Source organism: Neoarius graeffei, chromosome 10 (genome assembly GCF_027579695.1).
Source record: "Neoarius graeffei isolate fNeoGra1 chromosome 10, fNeoGra1.pri, whole genome shotgun sequence".
NCBI classification, from domain to species: Eukaryota; Metazoa; Chordata; class Actinopteri; order Siluriformes; family Ariidae; genus Neoarius; species Neoarius graeffei.
In genome coordinates, this window is record NC_083578.1 from 79,211,516 (window position 1) to 79,235,637 (window position 24,122).

The window sequence follows — 24,122 nt, forward strand, 5'->3', positions numbered from 1 at the left end:
GGTTGTCTGTGTCTATGTGTCAGCCCTGTGATGACCTGGTGACTTGTCCAGGGTGTACCCCGCCGTTCACCCGTAGTCAGCTGGGATAGGCTCCAGCTTGCCTGCGACCCTGTAGAACAGGATAAAGCGACTAGAGATAATGAGATGAGATGAGATAACATTTTTACCTGTTTCCACACATGCTGTTAAAATTTGAGGTCAACTGAACGAGAATTGGCAAAGTTATTAGATTGTGAAATTATATCTCATCTCATTATCTCTAGCCGCTTTATCCTGTCCTACAGGGTCGCAGGCAAGCTGGAGCCTATCCCAGCTGACTACGGGCGAAAGGCGGGGTACACCCTGGACAAGTCACCAGGTCATCACAGGGCTGACACATAGACACAGACAACCATTCACACTCACATTCACACCTACGGTCAATTTAGAGTCACCAGTTAACCTAACCTGCATGTCTTTGGACTGTGGGGGAAACCGGAGCACCCGGAGGAAACCCACGCGGACACGGGGAGAACATGCAAACTCTGCACAGAAAGGCCCTCGCCGGCCACAGGGCTCGAACCCGGACCTTCTTGCTGTGAGGCGACAGCGCTAACCACTACACCACTGTGCCGCCCTGTGAAATGATATATTTAAAAAAAATTTGAAACACCCTGTATAACAGAGATTATTCTCATTAGTTATATTAGGAAAAGTTGTCATAGGCAATTTAGCGAACCCTTAAAATAGTTCTGATGTAACCATTCACCGTTCACTGTAACTGGTTATTTGGTGTACACCTACTTGACATTTTAGATACATATATGAAGTTCTCTATTCTGATGAAACCAAAGTTGAACTCTTTGGATCAATGACTCTGGATGAATCATTTGTGATACTGAGCGACCATTCTCTTTCCTCCACTCTGTACTGTAAAGATTAAATAAAAATTGACTGCAAGAACAGATTTGTGACTTGTCATATTCATGCAACGTTTCCACCAGGAAATAAATACAATCAAATCTTCCTTTTATAGTTTAGAAAAATTTCGGTTTTCCTCACTTCCCCTAGCCACTTCCACATTTGCAATCTGTTTTATTCTTACTTTAACATGTTCCTTCCAGCTTGTTTGAAGAGGAAGAGTCCCAGCACATATCCGTTATAAAGACTTCCATATTGTGAGGATTTATGTCCTACTGCAGGGAAGAACTTGGAAGAACTATCAGAGTTAAAATCTGTCTAGCTGAGCTTTGGGCACAGATCCACAGGACTGCATCAGATTTATTTCAAACTTTCATGCTAATTTTTTTTTTTAGGAAAATGCTCGCTAGCGAGCTAAATCAAATAAAGCCTTTATTCCCTGCTGTGTTTGCAAAAGTACAATTTGAACAAAGAAGTAAAATGTAAATCATAAGAATAACTGATAAGTGAGCCAATCATCATATTGTAGCTCTGTGAGTTTTGATACTATTTGACTAATATACCAGATGATTGAATATACAGTATACAACAGAAGTGAGTACACCCCTGTGCAATATCACTTAAATGTCAAATGATTCAAAATTGTATCACCTCTCAATAATTGCATTATTTCTAAGTTGAAAAGTAGGGTATTTCCTTATAGGAGCAATCAAAAACAAATAAATTAGAAAGACTATATTGACAATACGGGGGTGTGGCATGGTGGTGCAGTGGTTTGCACTATTGGCTCACAGCAAGAAGGTTCCAGGTTCAAACCTCATGGCCGATAGGGGCCTTTCTGTATGGAGTTTGCATGTTCTCCCTGTGTCTACATGGGTTTCCTCCAAGTGCTCCAGTTTCCCCCACAGTTCAACGACATGCAGATTAGGTAAAATACCCAGCCACTGGGGTTGCACAAGCCAGAGCATAGTTAGTGCTAGTCCCAAGCCTAGATAGATTAAGGAGGGTTGCATCAGGGTAAAACCTATACCAAATTGTGTCGCTGTGGCACTGTGTCGCTCCGAACGGGAGCAGCCGAATGAAGAAGATCCATCAGGGTCACGGAGGAAGTTGGAGCCAATCCCTGCTGACTTTGGATGAGAGGAAGGATATAACCTGGGTAGGTCACCAATCGATCGCAGGGTTAACACAGAGATGACCAACCATTCACACTCACAGTGAGTAGAAGCCATGGCCGAATGGTTTCAGAAACAGCTTTGGGACCAAAAGGTCGCTGGTTCAATTCCCTGAACCAGCAGGACTGGCTCAAGTGCCCTTGAACAAGGCGTCTAACCCCCAACTGCTCTGACAAGAGTGGCGGTATACCTTGTGTCTGGTTAGCTAGAGAAAAACTGATGATGTGATTCCCAGTTTGGGCAAGAACGCAGCCATAACTAACTTGTGATTTTTGGAGCTGATTTCGGAAAGCATTAAGTTTATTTCTCACCCAAATGAGGATGGGTTCCCTTTTGAGTCTGGTTCCTCTTGAGGTTTCTTCCTCATGTCATCTGAGGAAGTTTTTCCTTGTCACTGTCGCCACAGGCTTGCTCATTGGGGATAGATTAGGGATAAAATTAGCTCATGTTTAAAGTCATTAAAATTCTGTAAAGCTGGTTTGCAACAATGTCTATTGTTAAAAGCACTATAAAATAAACTTGATTTGACTCACATTCAGACATATGGGCACTTATCCCATGTCTTTGGACTGTGAGAGGAAACTGGAGCACCTTCTTGCTATGAGGCGACAGTGCAAACCACTGCATCACCCTGCCACCTCCTGAGTACATCTGTGATTTCCAGTTCGGCTAATTGCATGATCATGGTTATAAAATGACCTGTGAACACCAGAACTTTCTCAATTTTGGACCTATGGGGTATGGCTATCTGTATGTCTGCATCATAGGTCCACATGGAAAGGAATTGCGAAAGGACCTGAAAAATCTGATTGTAAGACTTCATAAAGATGGAAAAGGATACAGGAAGATCAACGACTAACTAAAAATCAGCCGAAACACAGTTACAGCAGTAATTAGGACATATAGAACGAGCCATAGTACCATTAATCCAAGCCGCAATGGCCATCCTCCTAAAATGACCTCATGGACAATGCACTAGCTGCACAATCTAGCTCTCAAAAACAGGCAAGAATGTGCTTTGGATGTAGCACAAAGGTTATCGCTGTAAATCTGAATTTCTGTAACAGCTCAAACAGTGCGAAGGACATTGCATAACGCTGACCTCTATGGACAGTGTCCAAGAAAAAAACACTTTGGCACAGAACAATTTGGCACAAAACTGCAAGATTAAACTTAGCTAAAGAACACGAGACAAAATCTGATGAGCACATTCTGTGGTTAGATGAAACCAAGATAAGCTTGTTCAGCTCAGATTGGCTCCAGCGTGTTTGGTGTGAACTTGGTCAGGACTACCACAGTGAATGTATAATCCTGACAGTGAAGCACGGAAGTGGGAGTGTGATGACACAGGGCTGATGAGTGCAAAAGGTGTTGGGGAGATGACATTTATCCATGGCACCATGAACGCCTGTGGATATAACAAAATACTGGCTGACAAGATGTCTCCCAGTCTCCAGAGGCTTGGCAGAAGAGGAATATTCCAGCTTGATAATGATCCAAAGCAAACTGCCAAAATTGCGCAAGAGGTTTTAAAGAAGAAAAAAATGAAAACTATGACCTGACCAAGAATGTCGCCTGACTCAAGTTCAATTGAACACCTTTGGGGTATTTTAAAGAGAAAAGTAGAGCAACATAGCTGCTTTAGCAAAGAGCAGCTGAAAAAATATTATCTCTGAAGAATGACAGAATATCAATCCAGAAATTTGTGCAACACTGGTATTCTCCATGCCAGGGAGGATTGAGTCTGTCATCAAAAATAAAGGTGGACATACAGTACAAAGTATGAGGGCAGCTATGGCCTGAAGGTTTGAGAAGCAGCCTTTGACCCTAAGGGTTGCTGGTTTGATTCCCGGGATTGGTAGGAGTTGAGTAAATGAACAGCACTATCCCCCCTCTCTGTATCATGGTTTAAGAGCCCTTGAGCAAGGCACCTAACCTCCGGGTGCTGTAGCATAGCTGCCCACTGCTCTGGATATGTGTGTACTATGTGTTCACTGCTTCGGTTGGGTTAAATGCAGAGGAGGAATTTTGCTGTGCTTGAATGTACACATGAGAAATCAAGGCTTCTTCTTATTGAAAAAATAAAAGATTTGAATCTCAGTAATGAAAGGTGTACTGACTGTACCTGTATTTTTAATATAGTAAATCTAAACAGTTAGTTTTAAAGTAAATACCCTACTGTTTCACTTAGAAGTACAGTATTACTGTAAGGTGATACAGTTTTGAATCATTCCTTCAAGGCAAATCTACAGGATCTGAGGAGTGTGCGCCAATGGAGTGGTGTCAGTCCTGCGCGCTTTGGTGCGCACACCAGTGGGATTCTCAGGTGCGCTCTGGACTGCGCGCGCCAACAGACTCTCGCACGCGCACTGTTAACTACCGTATGCTCACCTGCACATGATTATGACGCAATCTACGCTCCTATATAAGGACTGTGTCTACACACAACCAGTGCGAAGTATTACGTTACATTAGTATGCATTACTGAGCCTTATATTTTCTGTTCCTTGTTCCTGTTCCTTGTTTCCATTTTTCTCTGTGCCTGTGATATTCTGTTTGTGCCTCGTCCGACCCTTTGCTCGTCTCCAATTTATGATCTTGCCTGTCGATTTGGATCGTTTGCCTGTGTGTTTTCATTATTATTAATAAATATTACTTCTGCGCTTGCATCCATCTACTACCTTTCCCTGACAGAATATCTCACCAAACAATGGATGTAGCAGAAGGGTTCCAGTACGCCATGCCCTGAGCCTTGTTTTTCTGGCAGCATACTGGAGTATACACTCCCACACCCTATGATCACTCTTGTGGATCCAGTGGCGCCTTTTATGTGGACCTTGAAGAACCTGAGTCTCCAGAACCCATCTGGGTAAGATGCATAATTTCCTGGCTGACTGGACGAGCACGCTGATGGGCCGAGTCCCTCATGAGAGTAGAGCACCCGTGCTTTTGGAGCTCACATGATTTTCAGGTCATCCTCTGGTACATTTATGAGTCTTTAGAGAAGGAGGACCCCTATAAAAATTTTTGGGAGGGGGCTATCACTCCAGTGGCTGATGCAGTGGCAGCAGAGGAGGCCATCGTTCCAGGTCCAGTGCCAGCACCAGAGCCTGAGCCAGAGCCAGCGCCTGAACCAGAACTAGAGCCTGAGCTAGTGCAAGAGCCAGAGCCTGAGATAGTGCAAGAGCTGGAGCCTGCTTCAGAGCCAGCACCTAAACCAGAACCAGAGCATGAGCCAGAGTCACTACCAGCACCAGAGCCAGCACCAGAGCCTGAGCAAAGGCCAGCACCTGAACCAGTGCCTGAACTGGAACCAGAGCTAGAACCAGTGCAAGAGCTGGAGCCTGCATCAGAGCCAGCACCTGAACCAGAATCAGAACTAGAACCATCTCCAGTGCAAAAGCCAGTACCAGAACCTGCAATAGAGCCAATACCAGAATCAGAGCCAGTGACAGTTCCAGAACCAGTGCCAGAGGATGACGGGGTGGCCTCTGCCTTGCTCGGCTATGAAGTCGTCTCCCCACCGCCACCCAGCTATGAAAACGTTGTCACCCCGCCACCGCCCGGCTATGAAGACGTCATTGTCCCGCCACCGCCCGGCTATGAAGATGTCATCATCTCATCACTGGGTCCTGACCAGGACCAGAATGATGTACAGATGGAGCTTGAGCCTGTGTGTTTTCACTATTATTAATAAACATTACTTCTGCACTTGCATCCATCGACTACCTTTCCCTGACAAGTGGTAGTTTCAGCAATGAGCCCTAATGTACTTCTCATTAACATTCATCAATGGGTCAAAAAGAGGTGTGAACTCAAACCCTCCGATTTTTTTAACGCGTTTGCTGGATGGCCAACTTTGAATTATTTTACAAGTTTCAACAGCAATTTACCAACATTGTAAAATCGTAGCTACTATGCTAATACAGGGACTAATACTGCATTTGTGAAATATGTGAACAACTGTAAGTCAAGTCAAGTCAACTTTATTGTCAAATATGCTACACATGCTCGACATACAGGACAGATGAAATTTCAGTCCTCTCTGACCCACTCTAGATAAGAACTAGACATAGACTAAATAAACAAGACATAGACTAAATAAACAATAAGACAGGGACAGACAGTGCAAACAGGCAATGCAATAAATAAAAAATAGAATAATTGAAATAAACAATACAAACAGTATAAACACTCTAGATAAGAACTAGACATAGACTAAAAACACTCATACAGTACACACACACACACACGCACACACAAATTGGAGCAAAAAAACAGTCAAGGGCACTTGAGGTACAGCAGGTAAACATGAAATAAGCAGTATAAACAATAAACTTATAGCTGTTAAGGTGAGGTAGTGCGGAATAGTGCAAATGAGCGAGGTAAAGTGAAATGTGCAGTCCCTGAGCTCAGTGTGTTAATGAATGTTGAGAGTGTGTGTGTGTGTGTGTGTGTGTGTGTGTTGGGGGGGAAACTGTGAGGGTGACATGTCAGATGCTGAAGGGGGGCAGGGGGTGTGCGAGCAGAATCTGTGGCAGGGGGCAGAGGGGGGAGGAGGGGCAGAACAGGGAGGGAGTTGAGCCTCCTGACTGCCTGGTGAAAGAAACTGTCCTTGAGCCTGCTGGTTTTGGCCCGGAGACTCCGCAGTCTCCTCCCCGATGGCAGCAGACTGAAGAGGCTGTGAGATGGGTGGGTGGGGTCACCTGCAATCCTGATGGCTTTGTGGGTGAGGCGGGAGTTATAGATATCCGATAGAGAGGGAAGAGAGACACCAATGATCCTCTCAGCTGCTCTCACGATGCGCTGCAGAGTCTTGCAGCAGGACACGGTGCAGGCGCCGTACCACACGTACGTAACTGCCCCTCTTTTCTGACAGCCCTGATTTCTTTGCCCCAACCCAAAAGTAAAGTAACTGGTATGGCTTTTTGCCTGGACATGGGGAGAACATGCAAAAGTCCACACTGACAGTAACCCAAGCTCAGGACCAATGACTTAAAAAAAAAATGGATGGCATGGCTCCATGCCTTTGTGTGCAGCTGCTGTGCAAAGGACTGTCACTCACGAATCGGCTTGTGTAGCCACAGTCGACGATGCTCTACGTCCGACTGAGACCTCAATTGGGCGCATCCATGGTCTACTAAAGACTGACAGAGCCAATAAAATAATGCTGTCCATGGTTTTTACAGTCAGTACTCACAACCAAACCAGGCATTCTGGAGTTGTGAGGCAGCAATGCTTACAGTACCTACTGCACCACTATGCCACCATTTGAGATTAATAGCCGAGATGGCCATCATGTCTTTCACCTCATAAAGCAGATGGCTATGCGTTTAATGTTTTTCAGTGATTCAAGTGGTGGCCCATTGTTTAAGGCTCCAGGTTACTGATTCAAGCCCCAGCACTGCTAAGCTACTACTGTTATGCCCTTAACCCTGTTTGTTCTAGTGGTGCTGTAACATGGCTGAGACCCTGTCCTCTGACCCCAGCTACCCTCAACAAGCATGGATAAGGAAAGAAAATAATTTTATTCACTGTTTTCTTTCTCCTTCTAAAGTTTAAATTATACTTTTCCAACCCAAGTGTGAAAGTCGCACTTGGAAGATGCTCTGGACACTTACAGTAATGCTTTGAAGACTGAGGACTACAGTTGACTTGCTAACTTTAGGACTGCAGTTGTCATGAACAGTTTTGCACTCAAGTTTCCAACAGTGAAGAGTTTATAACATCAACGAAACTGACTTCATGTTAAATCTGTTAATGTTATTGTCATGTTGTCTGTTGTTGCCCAAATGAGGATGGGTTCCCTTTTGAGTCTAGTTCCTCTCAAGGTTTCTTCCTCATGTCGTCTGAGGGAGTTTTTCCTTGCCACAATCGCAACAGGCTTGCTCACTGGGGATAGATTAAGGATAAAATTAGCTCATGTTCAAATTCTGTAAAGCTGCTTTGCGACAATGTTTATTGTTAAAAGTGCTATAGAAATAAACTTGACATAAGGGTGGCACGGTGGTGTAGCGGTTAGCACTGTCGCCTCACAGCAAGAAGGTCCTGGGTTCGAGCCCAGTGGCTGGCAAGGGCCTTTCTGTGTGGAGTTTGCATGTTGTCTGCGTGATTGAGTTAATTGGTGGCTCTAAATTGACCGTAGGTGTGAATGGTTGTTTGTCTCGATGTGTCAGCCCTGCGATGAGCTGGTGATTTGTCCAGGGTGTACCCCGCCTCTCACCCATAGTCAGCTGGGATAGACTCCAGCTTGCCTGCGACCCTGTAGAACAGGATAAGTGGCTACAGATAATGGATGGATGGATTAAATAATCTCATCTCATTATCTCTAGCCGTTTTATCCTTCTACAGGGTCACAGGCAAGCTGGAGCCTATCCCAGCTGACTACGGGTGAAAGGCGGGGTACACCCTGGACAAGTCGCCAGGTCATCACAGGGCTGACACATAGACACAGGAGGTAGGGGTGGAGGTAGAGGTAACCCAGCGCAAGCAAGCAGCCGTCCGTTCCTGCAGCCATGACGATGCTGATCGCGCACCCGCTTGTCACACTGGGGGTAAAAGTGGTGACCATGGGAAGTGGGGGAAGGAATGCAAGAGCGTCTCACTGCAGTGATCTTCAGGGGGAGTTGTTGTTCCAGCAACGGCCTTGGCCGAGGCCAGTGCTGTCTGAGGGAGCCGAAAGCAGATAAGATTGGGACTGTTTGGTCTTGGGGTGAGTAGACACATTCTTTTACACGACTACTCTGTTTGTCCATTCTGGTCTCCGAATCGATCCATTTCCTTTGCAAAGCCGAAAGCTTCTCCATGATGTTATCTGTGTTGCGGTTCAAGTTCTGAATAGCCACAGTCTGAGTGCCGACAGCTCTGCCCACCGCTTCAATCATGTTGGGCAGCTTTATGGGGCTTTGGACAGCTGACACCGTTTTCTGATTCCCTCGATAAACCAGGGCAATGCCTAATCCAATCAGCAAAAGACCTGTAATCATGGTTCCGAATAGGTAGATGTCTTCATTGTCCTCCACAGAAAGAACCGCCAGATACACGACCCGCCACTTCTCCCACGCGTCCATCGTGTAGCCAGCTGCGAACGTTCCGGCAGGACAGGCTGGTTCCCCCGAACCCAGGCTTCTCGTCGAGAAAATTGTGTCAGTTGCGTTAAGAGACCAGTTTATCAATTCCATGATTTTTTAGTTTGGAGAGCAGTGCGGAGAGAGTCTCTCAAAAGTATAGACAGTAGACAGACGAGACAAGAGGAGCAAAGCAGGGAAGATAAGGGAGAGGAGAGGCAGAGAAATGCGACCGCCTTCCGTGAGAGCACGGAGAAAAGAGTTTGCATGTTGTCTGCGTGATTGAGTTAATTGGTGGCTCGAAATTGACCGTAGCTGTGAATGTGAATGGTTGTTTTGTCTCGATGTGTCAGCCCTGCGATGACTTGTCCAGGGTGTACCCCGCCTCTCACCCATAGTCAGCTGGGATAGGCTCCAGCTTGCCTGCAGAACAGGATAAGCGGCTACAGATAATGGACGGACAGACTTGGCATAAGACTTTTATTTTGTAACTTCAGATAGGCTACGACAAATGGTAACTCGGGCTAACTTTAGTGAAGGAAGGTGGTTTTGTGTTACCAAAGCTAATATTAAAAAAAAAGGTTAAATTAATTATATACAAAAATTTATTTTTCAGAACTGTGGAAAAAAAACCTTGCAAGATTCACAAGTATTATTATTATTATTATTATTATTATTATTAACGAAACGCTAAAGTTTTTATTTTGTTTTGTCTCGGATGAATCACTGGCTCATACGTTGGCGGACGTAAACTGCAGCGTGATGACGTCAGAGTCAGCGAATTTTCTCAGCACGCGCGGACGTCACGTCAGGCGGTTCAAAGAGGAGCAAAGATGGCGGATAACAAAGGCCGAGAGGATACAGAGAGCCCAGCTAGCATGGAGGTAGAGCCTCCGACAACACTTAACGGAGACGCTGCTGGTGAACATTCCGATGAGGCTAACGGTACAGACGCTGCCGTGAAGGACGAAGACGACGGACAGTCCCGGGAAAGCGCTCCGGAGACGCCGACACCCAATACCGAGAGTAGTGAGCCCGTTGCTGACACCGCTTCTGCCGCTGATGGAGGAGGAGGAGGAGGTGGTGGTGATGGTGGGGGAGGAGGAGAAGAAGAGGCAGAAGGAGGAGGGGAAGCGAGCACCAGCCGCAGTAGCGTTAACGTTAGCCCGGACGGTAACTCGAATACAGAAAGCACGGAGCCCTCGGTGCCTGCGGTAGACACCACGGCCACCGTCACTGCCACTGCCACTCCCGCTGCCGCAGTGGCGGGCACGTCTTCCCCAGCTCTCGGTACAGAAACGGCACCTGGTGCTGCTTCGGCTTCATCCGCGGTGCCGCTAAACCTCCTGGATACGTGCGCCGTGTGTAAACAGAGTCTCCAGAACCGTGACTGCGAACCTAAACTCCTGCCATGTCTGCACTCTTTCTGCCTAAAGTGTATCCCTCAACCCGAGAGACAGATCAGCGTGGGAGTCGCCGGTCCCCACGGACAGGACACGCATATCGGTGAGTGCAGGGGGAAAGACCCAGAGAGAGGAAAGAAAAACCAAACAAACAAACAACAAACCGGTGGTTTCCAGAAAACAGTAAACGCAGATCTTGACTTGACAGTAATCACAAATGACAGGCTTTTTAAAAACGCACAAGTGGAACTTCTGGGATGAATTATTGCTCATAAATAACGAGTCACAAAGCTAGCAGGCTAAGCTAAGCTAGCAATCCTGGCCTGCAAGTCAACAACCGGACAGTCCTAAAGCACTAAGGTGTTTTTTTTTTCCTCCTTTAATGAGAGAGATTTATTTTTTTCTCCTCGATCATATCTGGGCAGACAAACTCTTTTGATTTGACACTAGCCTGTGCTGTTGTCACCTGATTGGTCAGAAGATTCTGTTCTTAACATTCTGTTATCGTTTCCATAGTAACAGTGTAACTAATTCTCATCAAGATGGGAGCTCTGTCTAATAATCATGGTTTCTGTAAAGGCCGAGATGTTTCTGTTACAGAAAGCGGCTTTGTCGTTGTCAGGTGGCAAAAGAGCTGCGGAAGCCTTCGAGACGTGCTGTTATTGGAAATTAATCAACTTCAGGGTGGAATGAGAACTCTGCTTCGCATTGTGCCGCATCGATCAGATCGTCGTTGGTTGGTTGTCCTATAACTATGTTCTTCAGTGTGTGTGATTTCTTCCCTAATTGGTTGGACGTGTCTTGGAGCGGGCGGCACGGTGGTGTAGTGGTTTGCGCTGTCGCCTCAAGGCCTCTGCATGCTCTTGCGACAAGGCTTTCGCAGATAGCTTTTCGCAGACATTTGTAATTTATCGTTGAGCGGGGAGTAATAGGCGTGCGCGATGTTATTCACTGCCACAAGGCAAGGGGGCGCGAAATCTCTAGGAGTAGTTGGTGGGTGTGGTTAGTGGAGTGTTTATCCTCCGGTTACTTATAATGACTAGAACTGGAGTCGTATAGATGTACGTACTTCCTCGATCAACCGCTCTTCGCGCTGCTCCATCTTCGCTCGTGTTTCTAAAAATGGCGGTCGTGAAAACAAACCAAACCGGGAAAGCAGGGAAGCGGAAGTGCGTGTACAGCGGATGTAGAGTGGACCAATCGGAGCCCTCTTGTCTGCGACGCTGTCTGCGAGGCTTCTGCGGTGGTCACAATTTTTGGGAGGTGCGCGCAGAGCGTCTGCGAAGGTGGGGGGGCTACGCAGACACTGTCTGCGATGCTATCTGCGAGGACTGGGTTGTCAGCATAAATTGGCCTTCACAGCAAGAAGGTCCGGGTTCGAGCCCCGTGGCCGGCGAGGACCTTTCTGTACGGGGTTTGCATGTTCTTCCCGTGTCCGCGTGAGTTTCCGCCGGGTTCCCTCACAGTCCAAAGACATGCAGGTTAGGTTAACTGGTGACTCTAAATTGACCGTAGGTGTGAATGGTTGTTTGTCTATGTGTCAGCCCTGTGATGACCTGGCGACTTGTCCAGGGTGTACCCCGCCTTTCGCCCGTAGTCAGCTGGGATAGGCTCCAGCTTGCCTGCGACCCTGTAGAACAGGATAAAGCGGCTAGAGATGATATGAGATGAGATGTCTTGGAGCTGTGCTGGCTTCTTGGTCGGATACACGTCGGATTCTTTGATTAGAAAGTCAGTAATTGGATGGTTATATGATGGCGATGTTTTGTTATCCTGAAATAACCAGGATGTTTTAAAATGGTTTGTTTAGCATGTTGACGAGTGGTCCTTTCCCACGCCATGTGGTGCATAGGGTGGCGCCGATCTCCGTTTCCGTAACCCTTGGCCAATCGCCTGTTGCATAGCTAGGGTTACAGTGGGGGACTAGTCCTCTGGTAACCGCGAGAGTTTGAAAGCTAGCGGTCATGACCTGCAAGTCAACAACCGGACAGTCCTAAAGCAGTCAGGGTTTTTCTTCTTCTTTAATATAATTATTTTTCTCCTGTATTGATAATATCTCTATCATATCTGGACATCCAGGGCAGACAAACTATTTTGATTTCACGCTAGCCTGTGCTGTTCTCACCTGATTGGTCATAAAATGTGGATTAATTTTCTCTCACATTATCGTTTCCATAGTAACAGCTAATTCTCATCAAGGTGAGAGCTCTGTTTAATAATCATGGTTTTTGTAAAGGCCGAGTTGTTTTTGTTACAGAAAGCGGCTTTGTCATCGTTGGGTGGCATAAGAGCTGCGGAAGCCTTCGAGACATGCTGTTATTGGAAAATAATCAACTTCAGGGTGGAATGGGAGCTCTGCTTCACATTGTGCCGCATCGATCACGTTGTCGTTGGTTGGTTGGTTTTCCTATAACTGTGTTCCTCAGTGTGTGTGACTTCTGCCCTAATTGGTTGGAAATGTCTTGGAGCTGTGCTTGGAGCTGTGCTGGCTTCTTGGTCGGATACACGTCGGATTCTTTGATTAGAAAGTCAGTAATTGGATGGTTATATGATGGCGATGTTTTGTTATCCTGAAATAACCAGGATGTTTTAAAATGAGGTTTGTTTGGCATGTTGACGAGTGGTCCTTTCCCACGCCATGTGGTGCATGGGGTGGCGCCAATCTCCGTTTCCGTAACCCTCGGCTAATCGTCTATTACATAGCTAGGGTTACAGTGGGGGACTAGTCCTCTGGTAACCGCGAGAGTTTGAAAGCTAGCAATCATGACCTGCAAGTCAACAACTGGACAGTCCTAAAGCAGTCAGGTTTTTTTTTCCCTCCTCTAATATAATTATTTTTCTCCTGTATTGACCTACTCTAATATCTCGATCATATCTGGACATCCAGGGCAGACAAGCTATTTTGATTTGACTCTAGCCTGTGCTGTTCTCCGGTTCTCACCGGATTGGTCAGAAGATGTTGATTAATTTTCGCTAACAACATTGTTCTGTTATCGTTTCCATAGTAACAGCTAATTATCATCAGGGTGGGAGCTCGACATAATCCAGGTCTAATAATAATTATGATGGTTTCTGTAAAGAACGAGATGTTTGCTTAACATTTATAGAAAGCGGCTTTGTCATCGTCGGGTGGCATAAGAGCTGCGCAACCCTTCGAGACATGCTCTTATTGGAAAATAATCAACTTCAGGGTGGAATGGGAACTCTGCTTCACGTTGTGCCGCATCAGTCATGTTGTAGTTGGTTGGTTTTCCTATAACAGTGTTCCTCAGTGTGTGTGATTTCTGCCCTAATTGGTTGGACATGTCTTGGAGCTGTGCTTGGAGCTGTGCTGGCTTCTTGGTCGGGTACACGTCGGATTCTTTGATTAGAAAGTCAGTAATTGGATGGTTATATAATCTATCTGCTGGCGATGTTTTGTTATCCTGAAATAACCAGGATGTTTTAAAATGAGGTTTGTTTGGCGTGTTGACGAGCCTTACTGGATATTCAACATTTCGTTATTAACATTTACAAACATAGTCCTGGTCATGTCATTTCGTTGTAGCAAACGTATGTTTCAGTCCTGTTTGTAATAAATGCCGAGTACGATACGTTATCTCTTTGTATCCGCTGAACTGAGATGAGCATGAGCTCTGATGTTCAATGATGAGCAGCTGTTTTCTTCAGCTCTGTATTTTCTTTCAGGTTTTACCTGATGGCCGATGCCTAATTATTCCTGTTTTTGGTCCTTGTGTCATTGAAAGAGATGTTTTTTTTTTTTCTTCACACCGATTCTCCTGATATTGTAAATCTTGTCAGCTGCATGCTGCTATCCTCAGCAGCAAAGAGATGAGCGCAATGTGCCCGTTATTACAGATGGAGTCATGTGACTCATGAGCTGTTGATTAATGATTAACAGTTGATAGGCAGCACGGTGGTGCGGCGAGTTGTGTTGTCGCTTCACAGCGCCAGGCTCCCTGCCTCAGCTTGCTGTCTGTCTGGAGTATTGCATGTTGTTTGTTTGGATTTCATCTGCGTTTTCTGGTTTCCTCCGACTGTCCAAAAACATGCAGGTAGGTTGAGTGTGTGTGTAAGAGCTTCCCTGTGAGGAACTGGTGTCCCATCCAGGCTGAATTCTCCCGCATTGAGCCAAGCATTCCCAGGATTGTCTCCTGACCAGGATAAAGCACTTGAAAATGATTTGAATTAACAGTTGATGCCAGGATATGATCATCAAATCTAACAACTAGGGATGTTAACCGATGACCGTTTGACCGGTGGTTGACCGAATCAACGTCAGCCGGTTAATTTTTTTTGGTTGTCGGTGAAAAAAAATCAATCGTTTTGAAGCTGCCGATTTTGGAGCGGAGAACCTGGAATTCTGTGTTTTGTAAACGCTTGGGCCATGCCATGCGGTGTAAGGACGACAGCTGACAAATCAGAAACACCCATTCAGTCATGTCCCGCCCTCCCGCCCCAGTTAAAGACAGCTGACAAATCAGAAACACCCATTCAGTCATGTCCCGCCGCAGTTGAACACGGCTGACACTCGGCGAAAGAAAAAGTGTAGGCACAGGCTTTTTAGCTTACAAATTACTATTCTGTTTTTTTTTTTTTTTTTAATTATTAGAAGGCACATGGAGTTTAGTCCTGCCTTGGCCAGTGCATTCTGAAAGTGTGTTTCGGTCTGTAGCCAACAATGCATGTTATTGCAGATCAAATCTCTCCACACAAACTAAAGGCGCAGATGCCGACTTGTTCACGGCTTTTTCATGGACTGTAACGGCATTTGCTTATGTAGTAATTTTAATACAGAATTTACTCTGATGAAATTATTCAGACACTCCAACGCCCCCCTAAAAAAAAAAATTGGATCTGCACGAGCCGTGAAAAAGGCGCGCCGTTTGCATCCCTGTTTAAACTCATAGGTTAACCGACTTTAACCGGCTAATGAGGCTCGGTGGTCGGTCAAGATTTTTTTTTAGTTTTCACCATCCCTACTAACAACGCATTAATATTTCGGAAATCAAATCCAGCACCCCCCAAAAAAAAAAAAAACGCATGGAATGTTTGTTCACCATCGAGTAGTTCTGTAAAATGTCAATCAGGGATGAGAGTTTTCCGCTTTTCGGCGGATTTCCGCTTTTTCTGAGTAAAAAGCGGAAATCCGCTTTCCTCTACTCAGCGTTTTTTCTCAAGATGCCGAATACTATTGACAAGTGAGATGAAGCGAAGGTACGTAAAATTGATGCTGGTATAAAAAAAAAACAAGTTTAGCAAAGCAAAAGGACAGCAAGAGAGGAGTGTGAGAGAGAGCAGAAGAGAGCCAGGTTAGAGCATGTAAAAACCCAGGACGAGCTGGCTAATGAAAGAAAAAGGAAAAAAGAGAGGACTGATGAGCTTTTGGCTTTGGCCAAGAAGCTGAAGTCTAAATGATCAAATGAAAATTTGTTTCAAAAATAACTGTAACCTTTAACTGTAAAAAGTGTAAATAGACATTTTCCTTTTGAAGAAAACATAGAAGTGACGTGGACAATAAGATGAAGACAGTCCCCATAAAATATTCATTTGTTTGATTCAATACACTGAATATATAATTTGAATTATAGCTGACAGTGTTGATAACTATATAACTTTAAAGTTTAAATAGACATTGTGAAGAAATTATATACAAGTAATGTGGACATTAGGAAAAGGTCAGTTTCCATAAGATATGAATGTTTGTATTTAATTCAATATATTGAATATATGAAAATTTGAATTATTAATAGAACTGTAAATAACTATAAATTTTAATGGACATTTTTTAGAAAAACAAGTGATGTTGACAATGAGTAATAACCAGTCCCCATAAAATGTAGATATTACTTTGAATTAATGCAATACACATATTGATTTTGATACATATTTTTCTATATAATTAATAGTGTTTTTATTTCAGTAAGTATTAAAATAGGCGTCAGGTGTTTTAATTAACTACAGCTCAGATTGCAGGAAATAGGGTGTGTAAGGTCTCATTTTGAAAAAAAAATTCCCGGAGGGTGTCCCCCCGGACCCCCCCTTATTACAGATTTTCTGCTTTTTTCATCGGGACCCACTCTCGTCCCTGGTCAATTTATTGTACATTATGGATTGGTTGAGCAAAAGGCGAGGGATCTAGAAGATCTCCGGTTCTGTTGGATGGCATCAGTTAGGGCTGTGCGATATATCGAATATACTCGATATATCGCCGAAAATTCTGTGTGCGATACATAAAATTATTATATCGTAACTATCGAGTATTTTATGGTCCTCTTCCGACTTGCGTTAGTTTCGTGTTTGTTTAAAACATTTCCCGGTGGTTTTCTCTCTGTCCCTCAGGCAGTAACGTGAGAGGCTGCCTAAGGGTAAAGAAAACAATAACGTCACGCACTCGCCAACCAATCCTGGGCGACATCTCGGTGCTGAAAGGAACTTCCGGGAAGATTTTCTAGTTTCGGTTGTGTTGCCAGATTGGGCGGTTTTAAGTGCGTTTTGGCGGGTTCTGAACATATTTTGGGATGGAAAATGTCAGCAGTATCTGGCAACACTGCCGGCGGGAAGATTTCCTGGTTCCGGTTTCCAGCGCTGATTCAGTTCGTGCAATCGCTGGTGTTGCATAGGCAACCGTGTAAACTCTGTCAATTTCAGCGACAAATTAAAAATGGAAGCGGACGAATTGGTTCCTAAAAGAACTAGTAAGGGGTCAGTCATCTGGCATTTTTTTTTTTGGATATCGCGAGGAGGACATGGAACAGCAAATGCCAGTTTGTAAAGTGTGCAAAAAACCCTGTCATCACGAAAGGCAGCAGCCGGAATTATACACATCTGAGAGGCAGAGCCAGAAAACATTCAGTTCAAAAGTGTGCAAAGAGAAAAATTGTTTTGCAGATCTCTCGCTTCTCTCCCTCAATCTCTCTCTCTATTGTGAATGTTCCAGTGGTTCTCAGTAGTCAGGTTAATAGCTTGGAGATCTATTTTTTAAAATAGTTTAATGAATGAGCACTTTTCTTATTTAGGCTAATGGCCCTTTTCCACTACCCTTTTTCAGCTCACTTCAGCCCGACATGGCTTGCGTTTCGGCTACCTCAGAGCAGCACGACTCAGCTCGCTTCAGCCCTGTTTAGCACCCAAAACTCGCACGGTTTTGGAGTGGGGCTGAAGCGAGCCAAACCGAGCCGAGTGAGGCTGGGGGTGTGAGCAGACACTCCCCTGTGCACTGATTGGTGAGGAGGAGTGTCCTCACATGCCCACACGCCCCGCGAGCACGCTGGGATCTGTAAACCCGGAAGAAGAAGAATTACGAGAATTTCTGAAGCCTTATGCGCCTCGCCTCATCTATACGCTCTTGCCAGTATCTGTTGGCGTTGTCGGTGACAACAAGCCACAGCACCAAGACCAGCAACACTAACGACTCTATGTCCTCCATGTTTATTGTTTACTATCCGGGTCGTGAGACTACCGCTTAAAAGCTCACTGATGTCACTGTTTGCGCCGCTTAACGACATCACGTGACGTCCACCCACTTTCGCTAACTCCACCCAATGTGTCCACCCACTTCCAGCCAGCACGGTTCAGCGCGGTTGTAGTCGAAATGCAACTCCAACAGCCCCGCTCAGCTCGACTCCGCACGGCACGGCTCAGCCCGACTCAGCCGCGTTTGTAGTGGGAAAGCGGCATAAATGTCTTTCTCAGTGTTGAGCTTGCACTTATTGGTTTGAGCTCTGAGCAGCTCTGTATTGTATTGCCCCTTTGTTGCAATTTTCAAGATTGTTTTTGCAGTTTGTGCCACATCTGTGTTGAATAAAAATAGTCTTATTTCAATTCAATTGTGATTAATCACTAACATGAAAATTTAAAATGTGTTGTTGAAAACCACCTGTAAAGTTAACCAAGAATGTTGTTTAATCTGCAGGGATTGTAGTGAAAACAGTAAAGAGTAAAAGTTAGATTTCATGGGGTCCTTTAGAGGAGATTTAAATATATCGAGATGTATATCGTGAAACGGAGAAAATGTATCGGGATATTCTTTTTTTTTTCCCATATCGCACAGCCCTAGCATCAGTGATGTAGAAGCTGATTATCCATGTTAAGTAAGCGATTTAAAAAAAAAAAAACCCGAAGGTCTGTGGTGTTGTCGGGAAACGGTTAACAAGAATTATTATTTTTGTATTATTTAAAGAGAGAAATGTCGTACTATTTCTTTTTATAGTCTGAGAGACAAGTTAGTTCTCATTATCATTTATTTGCAATATAAAGGTAATATACAGGGTTAGTCAAAATTACGTTAATGCTTAAATGGTAGAAACCATTTATTCACAAAACGTTCATCGTGTGTGCGAGATGATTTACCGGACGGTCTCAACCTGTTCGCCATCGTGTTCAACACATCGTGTTCAACACACAAAACCCAGCGAGCAACAGAACCATTTAATCTGTCACTCATGGCGTGCGTCTGTCTGCAGGAGAAAAATAATCCATTAGAGAGAACATAATTTTGACTAACCCTGGATTTAAGTGAGTCCGTGCCTCGCCGAAATGCAGCTTGTCGTGTTGGAGAAATCACAAAGCCTTCTGTATGGAGTTTGTTGTGGTGGAAAACTTAGATTTTTTGGTACGTAATAAGTTCATACACGCATCTGTAGTCAAGTATAAAGGACTGGAATGATTTAGTAGTTCAGGAATCCACTCTAGATTTGCGATAAATGGCTAACTAGCTAGCGGTTGTGTTGTGGTGGTTCTCTCTCTCAATAGAGAGGCAAAAAATTGGACGCAAGCGAGCATGCGAATCATTCAGAAATGGCTAAAGAACAACTGGCAGGGTTTTTTGGGAGGGGAGAGTGAGTACGCTTCTTCTAAGGTTTGTGTCAGGAATTTACAGGATTGTCAAGGAGACCTGAAGGCAATTTTTTTTTTTTTTCTTATCAAAATTTGATTTCTCATTTTATTAAATATACGAATGCATTTTTGATCACGATTTTGTCGCTGCTATAGCAAGTTACGTGTGTTTTGAAATATGCGATGCAATATCTCAGTCCATATGTCAAAGCAATGGCCGTAAACGAGATTCGTTGAGACCTGCGCGAGACATCGTAGGACGGAAGTAAAATGTACAGCGGAAATCTAAGCGGCCAACGTCGTCAAAAGACGCGCGCGCCCTCTTTCGAATGCTGACGTAAAAAAGCTGGAAATTTTGTTTGTTTTGATAGCGATCAGGGAAGTTTGAAAAAAAAGTAGGCAGTAATCGTCATGTAAACTCGTTTTTGTGCAATATTTCGTTTGGAAAACAGTTTTCAGAACGGCAGCAGTGACACCTGGATGACACTTGACGTTTCCAAGTCTCGTAAAGATCGCGCGGATAAGCGGCGCCTGCCGTGGACCGAACGAACTAAATTCAGCATGGCTAAAAACCGAACAGGCCGATAAGTATAATATTTAATTGCAGTTAGTTGCCAATACGAGTCACGATATAAGGTTACTAAAACCGAAAACGTAATTGAATAACAGGTTAATTAAGAAATAAAGCAAGTTTAAAAATGACTTCAGTTCTCCTTTAAGTTGACCTAATTACTAATTTGTTCACAAAAATTTGACAATACAAGGCTAAGTTTTGTGCAGAAGGTCTAGTTCTTTCAAATAAAACAATCAGAACTGAAATCCACTGAGAACTGAGGGAGGGAGGAGACGCGATTTAACTGAAGGCACACAAGTTGTAAACAAATTGTTTACGACGACTAAGTTTTGTTCCCTGAGGGAAGATCGATCAGAACTGAAGTCCTGTGAGAGGAGATATAATTCTAATGCGCTCATGTATTTATTATTTTGAAAACCCACCAGCCGCCTGATCTGGAACGTTTTAATTGTGCGACAGTAATGATGTAAATACCAGCGCGACGAACTCGTCCTTATCCTGTTGTCTTTCCGACTCTTCTCTACTCCACGTTGGTTTGAAGTCATATGGAATAATCTCCATCACTGATGAAGCTGGCAAATCTCGAAATTAATCTAAATTGGAATGATCTGGCGATCTGGCCGCTGCGTAAACAGTTTTCAAAATGGCGGCGCTGACACGTCACGTTTGAAGTCTCGCACAAGTCTCGTGAAGATCGCGTGGATAAGCGACGCCTGCCGTGGACCAAACGAACTACATTCAACATGGCTAAAAACCGAAAAGGCCGATAAGTGTAATATAATATGCTAATACGAGTCACGATATAAGGTTAACAAAACCGAAACAGGCTTTCGTCTAAACCGGGGAACAGGGGTGCTGCACCCTCTTACTCTCGGCGTGCGCCCCCTTACCGAAATGCCGATTGAACCCCAAGCCACACTTAGGCCATGCACTTGTATGCTACTGCACAACATGCAGTCTTTCTCAAAACGATCTTTTCTCCGTGAAAACATCCCAGCAACACCACGTGACAATGTGTCTGATCATCAAATACGTTATAATTGCTCCAAAAATATTCCAATCATAGTAGATACACCGCCAGATGGTGCAAAAACAATCTGAATTGGCGTTTTCCAGACTGAGGCGCCATGTTGTTTAGTTGTTTACTTGTCGCGGCTGCTCTCGCGAGATTTGACATGGGTTACATACAAGGTCAGCTGACTTGTAGAGCGAGGTTTCTCGAGACTGAATGACCTTTCACCCACCGGCGCGGGAGCTTTTGACAGAAGTAGTTCGCGAGTTGTTTTTGTTGACACTTGGGCATTTAAAGATGTCATCCCGCGGCACGAAACGGAAGAAAGCCAAAGACTGTCCGGGGCAGATGATGATTACTTCTTTCTTTTTCAATGTTGACAGACAATTTGTTACAATTTCCCTCTCAGATAGCCTCAGAATGTCCCATTGGACTCTCAATTTTTCAAAGGCTTCGCACGGCGGAGGGGGGGGACGGACAGCCGGCACCCCCCCCCCCTCGCTCCCTCGCCATGGTGAGCGCCCTCATACTAAATCTTTCTAGAAAAAACCCTGCGAAATGTAATTGAATAACACGTTAATTAAGAAATAAAGCAAGTTTAAAAATGACTTCAGTTCCCCTTTAATTTATTTTGTGATTCATGTGCACTGGCTTTTCTCCAAAATGAATTTTGTGATAAATGTTCTGTCCGATTGTTGCTAAACAGCGTCTTACTAAAGAAAAAACACAAAACGAACTCCATTCAAAATGCAGTGAAACGCAAAAGTGCACATTGATGACCCCAGTTCATTTCATCAAGCTACCACTCGATTAGTTACCTTCAACTGTGTTGGAGGAGGTTACGTTTTTTGCGTCAGTTTGTTTTTGTTTGACTGTTCTTAACGTAACTCAAAATAGTGAATAAATTTTGATGAAATTTTCAGGAAAGGTGAACCATGAGCCGATGAACAATTTTTTTTTTTTTAAAGATTTTTTCACCTTTATTGGATAGGACAGTGTAGAGACAGGACAGGAAATGAGTGGGAGAGAGAGACGGGGAGGGATTGGGAAATGACCTCGGGTCGGAATCGAACCCGGGTCCCTGGATTTATGGTATGGCGCCTTAGCCACCTGAGCCACAACGCCCCCAGCCGATGAACAATTTGATTAGATTTTGATATAAATCCAGATATGCGTGCAGATCCAGGAGTTTTTTAAAAAGCTTTTATTTATTTATTTATTTATTTATTTTTGGGCTGTTCCCAATGTAACCCAAGAAGTCGTGAATGGATTTGGATAAAATTTGGTGTACAGCTTTAATATTATCCTCGGTTCAAGTGATTTTGATGTTATGTGGCTTGGTGGAGGTATGGACCCTTTTCACGTGATGTCACAACAAACGTGGCCGCCATTTTGGACATGTACTCCCAGTAGTTTGCCACAGCCAACATTGAGGAACGGCAGCAAAGAAAGTGTTTACTTTCAGCAAGACTTCCATCATGCCACTATATTGTTGTGCACCTGGATGTACAGTGGTGCTTGAAAGTTTGTGAACCCTTTAGAATTTTCTATATTTCTGCATAAATATGACCTAAAACATCATCAGATTTTCACACAAGTCCTAAAAGTAGATAAAGAGAACCCAGTTAAACAAATGAGACAAAAATATTATACTTGGTCATTTATTTATTGAAGAAAATGATCCAATATTACATATCTGTAAGTGGCAAAAGTATGTGAACCTTTGCTTTCAGTATCTGGTGTGACCCCCTTGTGCAGCAATAACTGCAACTAAACGTTTGCGGTAACTGTTGATCAGTCCTGCACACCGGCTTGGAGGAATTTTAGCCCATTCATCCGTACAGAACAGCTTCAACTCTGGGATGTTGGTGGGTTTCCTCACATGAACTGCTCGCTTCAGGTCCTTCCACAACATTTCCATTGGATTAAGGTCAGGACTTTGACTTGGCCATTCCAAAACATTAACTTTATTCTTCTTTAACCATTCTTTGGTAGAACAACTTGCGTGCTTAGGGTCGTTGTCTTGCTGCATGACCTACCTTCTCTTGAGATTCAGTTCATGGACAGATGTCCTGACATTTTCTTTTAGAATTTGCTGGTATAATTCAGAATTCATGGTTCCATCAATGATGGCAAGCTGTCCTGGCCCAGATGCAGCAAAACAGGCCCAAACCATGATACTACCACCACCATGTTTCACAGATGAGATAAGGTTCTTATGCTGGAATGCAGTGTTTTCCTTTCTCCAAATATAATGCTTCTCATTTAAATCAAAAAGTTCTATTTTGGTCTCATCCGTCCACAAAATATTTTTCCGATAGCCTTCTGGCTTTTCCATGTGATCTTTAGCAAACTGCAGACAAACAGCAATGTTCTTTTTGGAGAGCAGTGGATTTCTCCTTGCAACCCTGCCATGTACACCATTGTTGTTCAGTGTTCTCCTGATGGTGGACTCATGAACATTCACATTAGCCAATGTGAGAGAGGCCTTCAGTTGCTTAAAATTTACCCTGGGGTCCTTTGTGACCTCACCGACTATTACACGCCTTGCTCTTGAAGTCATCTTTGTTGGTCGACCACTCCTGGGGAGGGTAACAATGGTCTCGAAGTTCCTCCATTTGTATACAGTCTGCCTGACTGTGGATTGGTGGAGTCCAAACTCTTTAGATATGGTTTTGTAACCTTTTCCAGCCTGATGAGCATCAACAACACTTTTTCTGAGGTCCTCAGAAATCTCCTTTGTTCGTGCCATGATACACTTCCACAAACATGTGCTGTGAAGATCAGACTTTGATAAATCCCTGTTCTTTCAATAAAACAGGGTGCCTACTCACACCTGATTGTCATCCCATTGATTAAAAACACCTAAGTCTAATTTCACCTTCTAATTTTAACTGCTAATCCTAGAGGTTCACATACTTTTGCCACTCACAAATATGTAATATTGGATCATTTTCCTCAATAAATAAATGACCAATTATAATGTTTTTGTCTCATTTGTTTAACTGGGTTCTCTTTATCTACTTTTAGGACTTGTGTGAAAATCTGATGATGTTTTAGGTCATATTTATGCAGAAATATAGAAAATTCTAAAGGGTTCACAAACTTTCAAGCACCACTGTAGTAACCATCAACAAACAAGGCAAGGGTTAT

The 24,122-nt window shown here is 44.1% G+C and overlaps 1 protein-coding gene across 2 annotated transcripts in view; it reads left to right on the forward strand.

Moving 5' to 3' along the window:
* Positions 1 to 9,936: 9,936 nt before the first annotated feature.
* trim33 (tripartite motif containing 33) overlaps positions 9,937 to 24,122 on the forward strand; it is a 90,882-nt gene continuing 76,696 nt past the window's right edge. Inside the window, exon 1 of one of the 2 annotated variants that reach the window (XM_060932369.1) lies at positions 9,937 to 10,648. In XM_060932369.1, coding sequence (XP_060788352.1) covers positions 9,976 to 10,648 — 673 coding nt within the window. In that variant the 5' untranslated portion in view covers positions 9,937 to 9,975. The remainder of the gene's footprint in view (positions 10,649 to 24,122) is intronic. The other variant, XM_060932366.1, reaches the window with a different exon arrangement.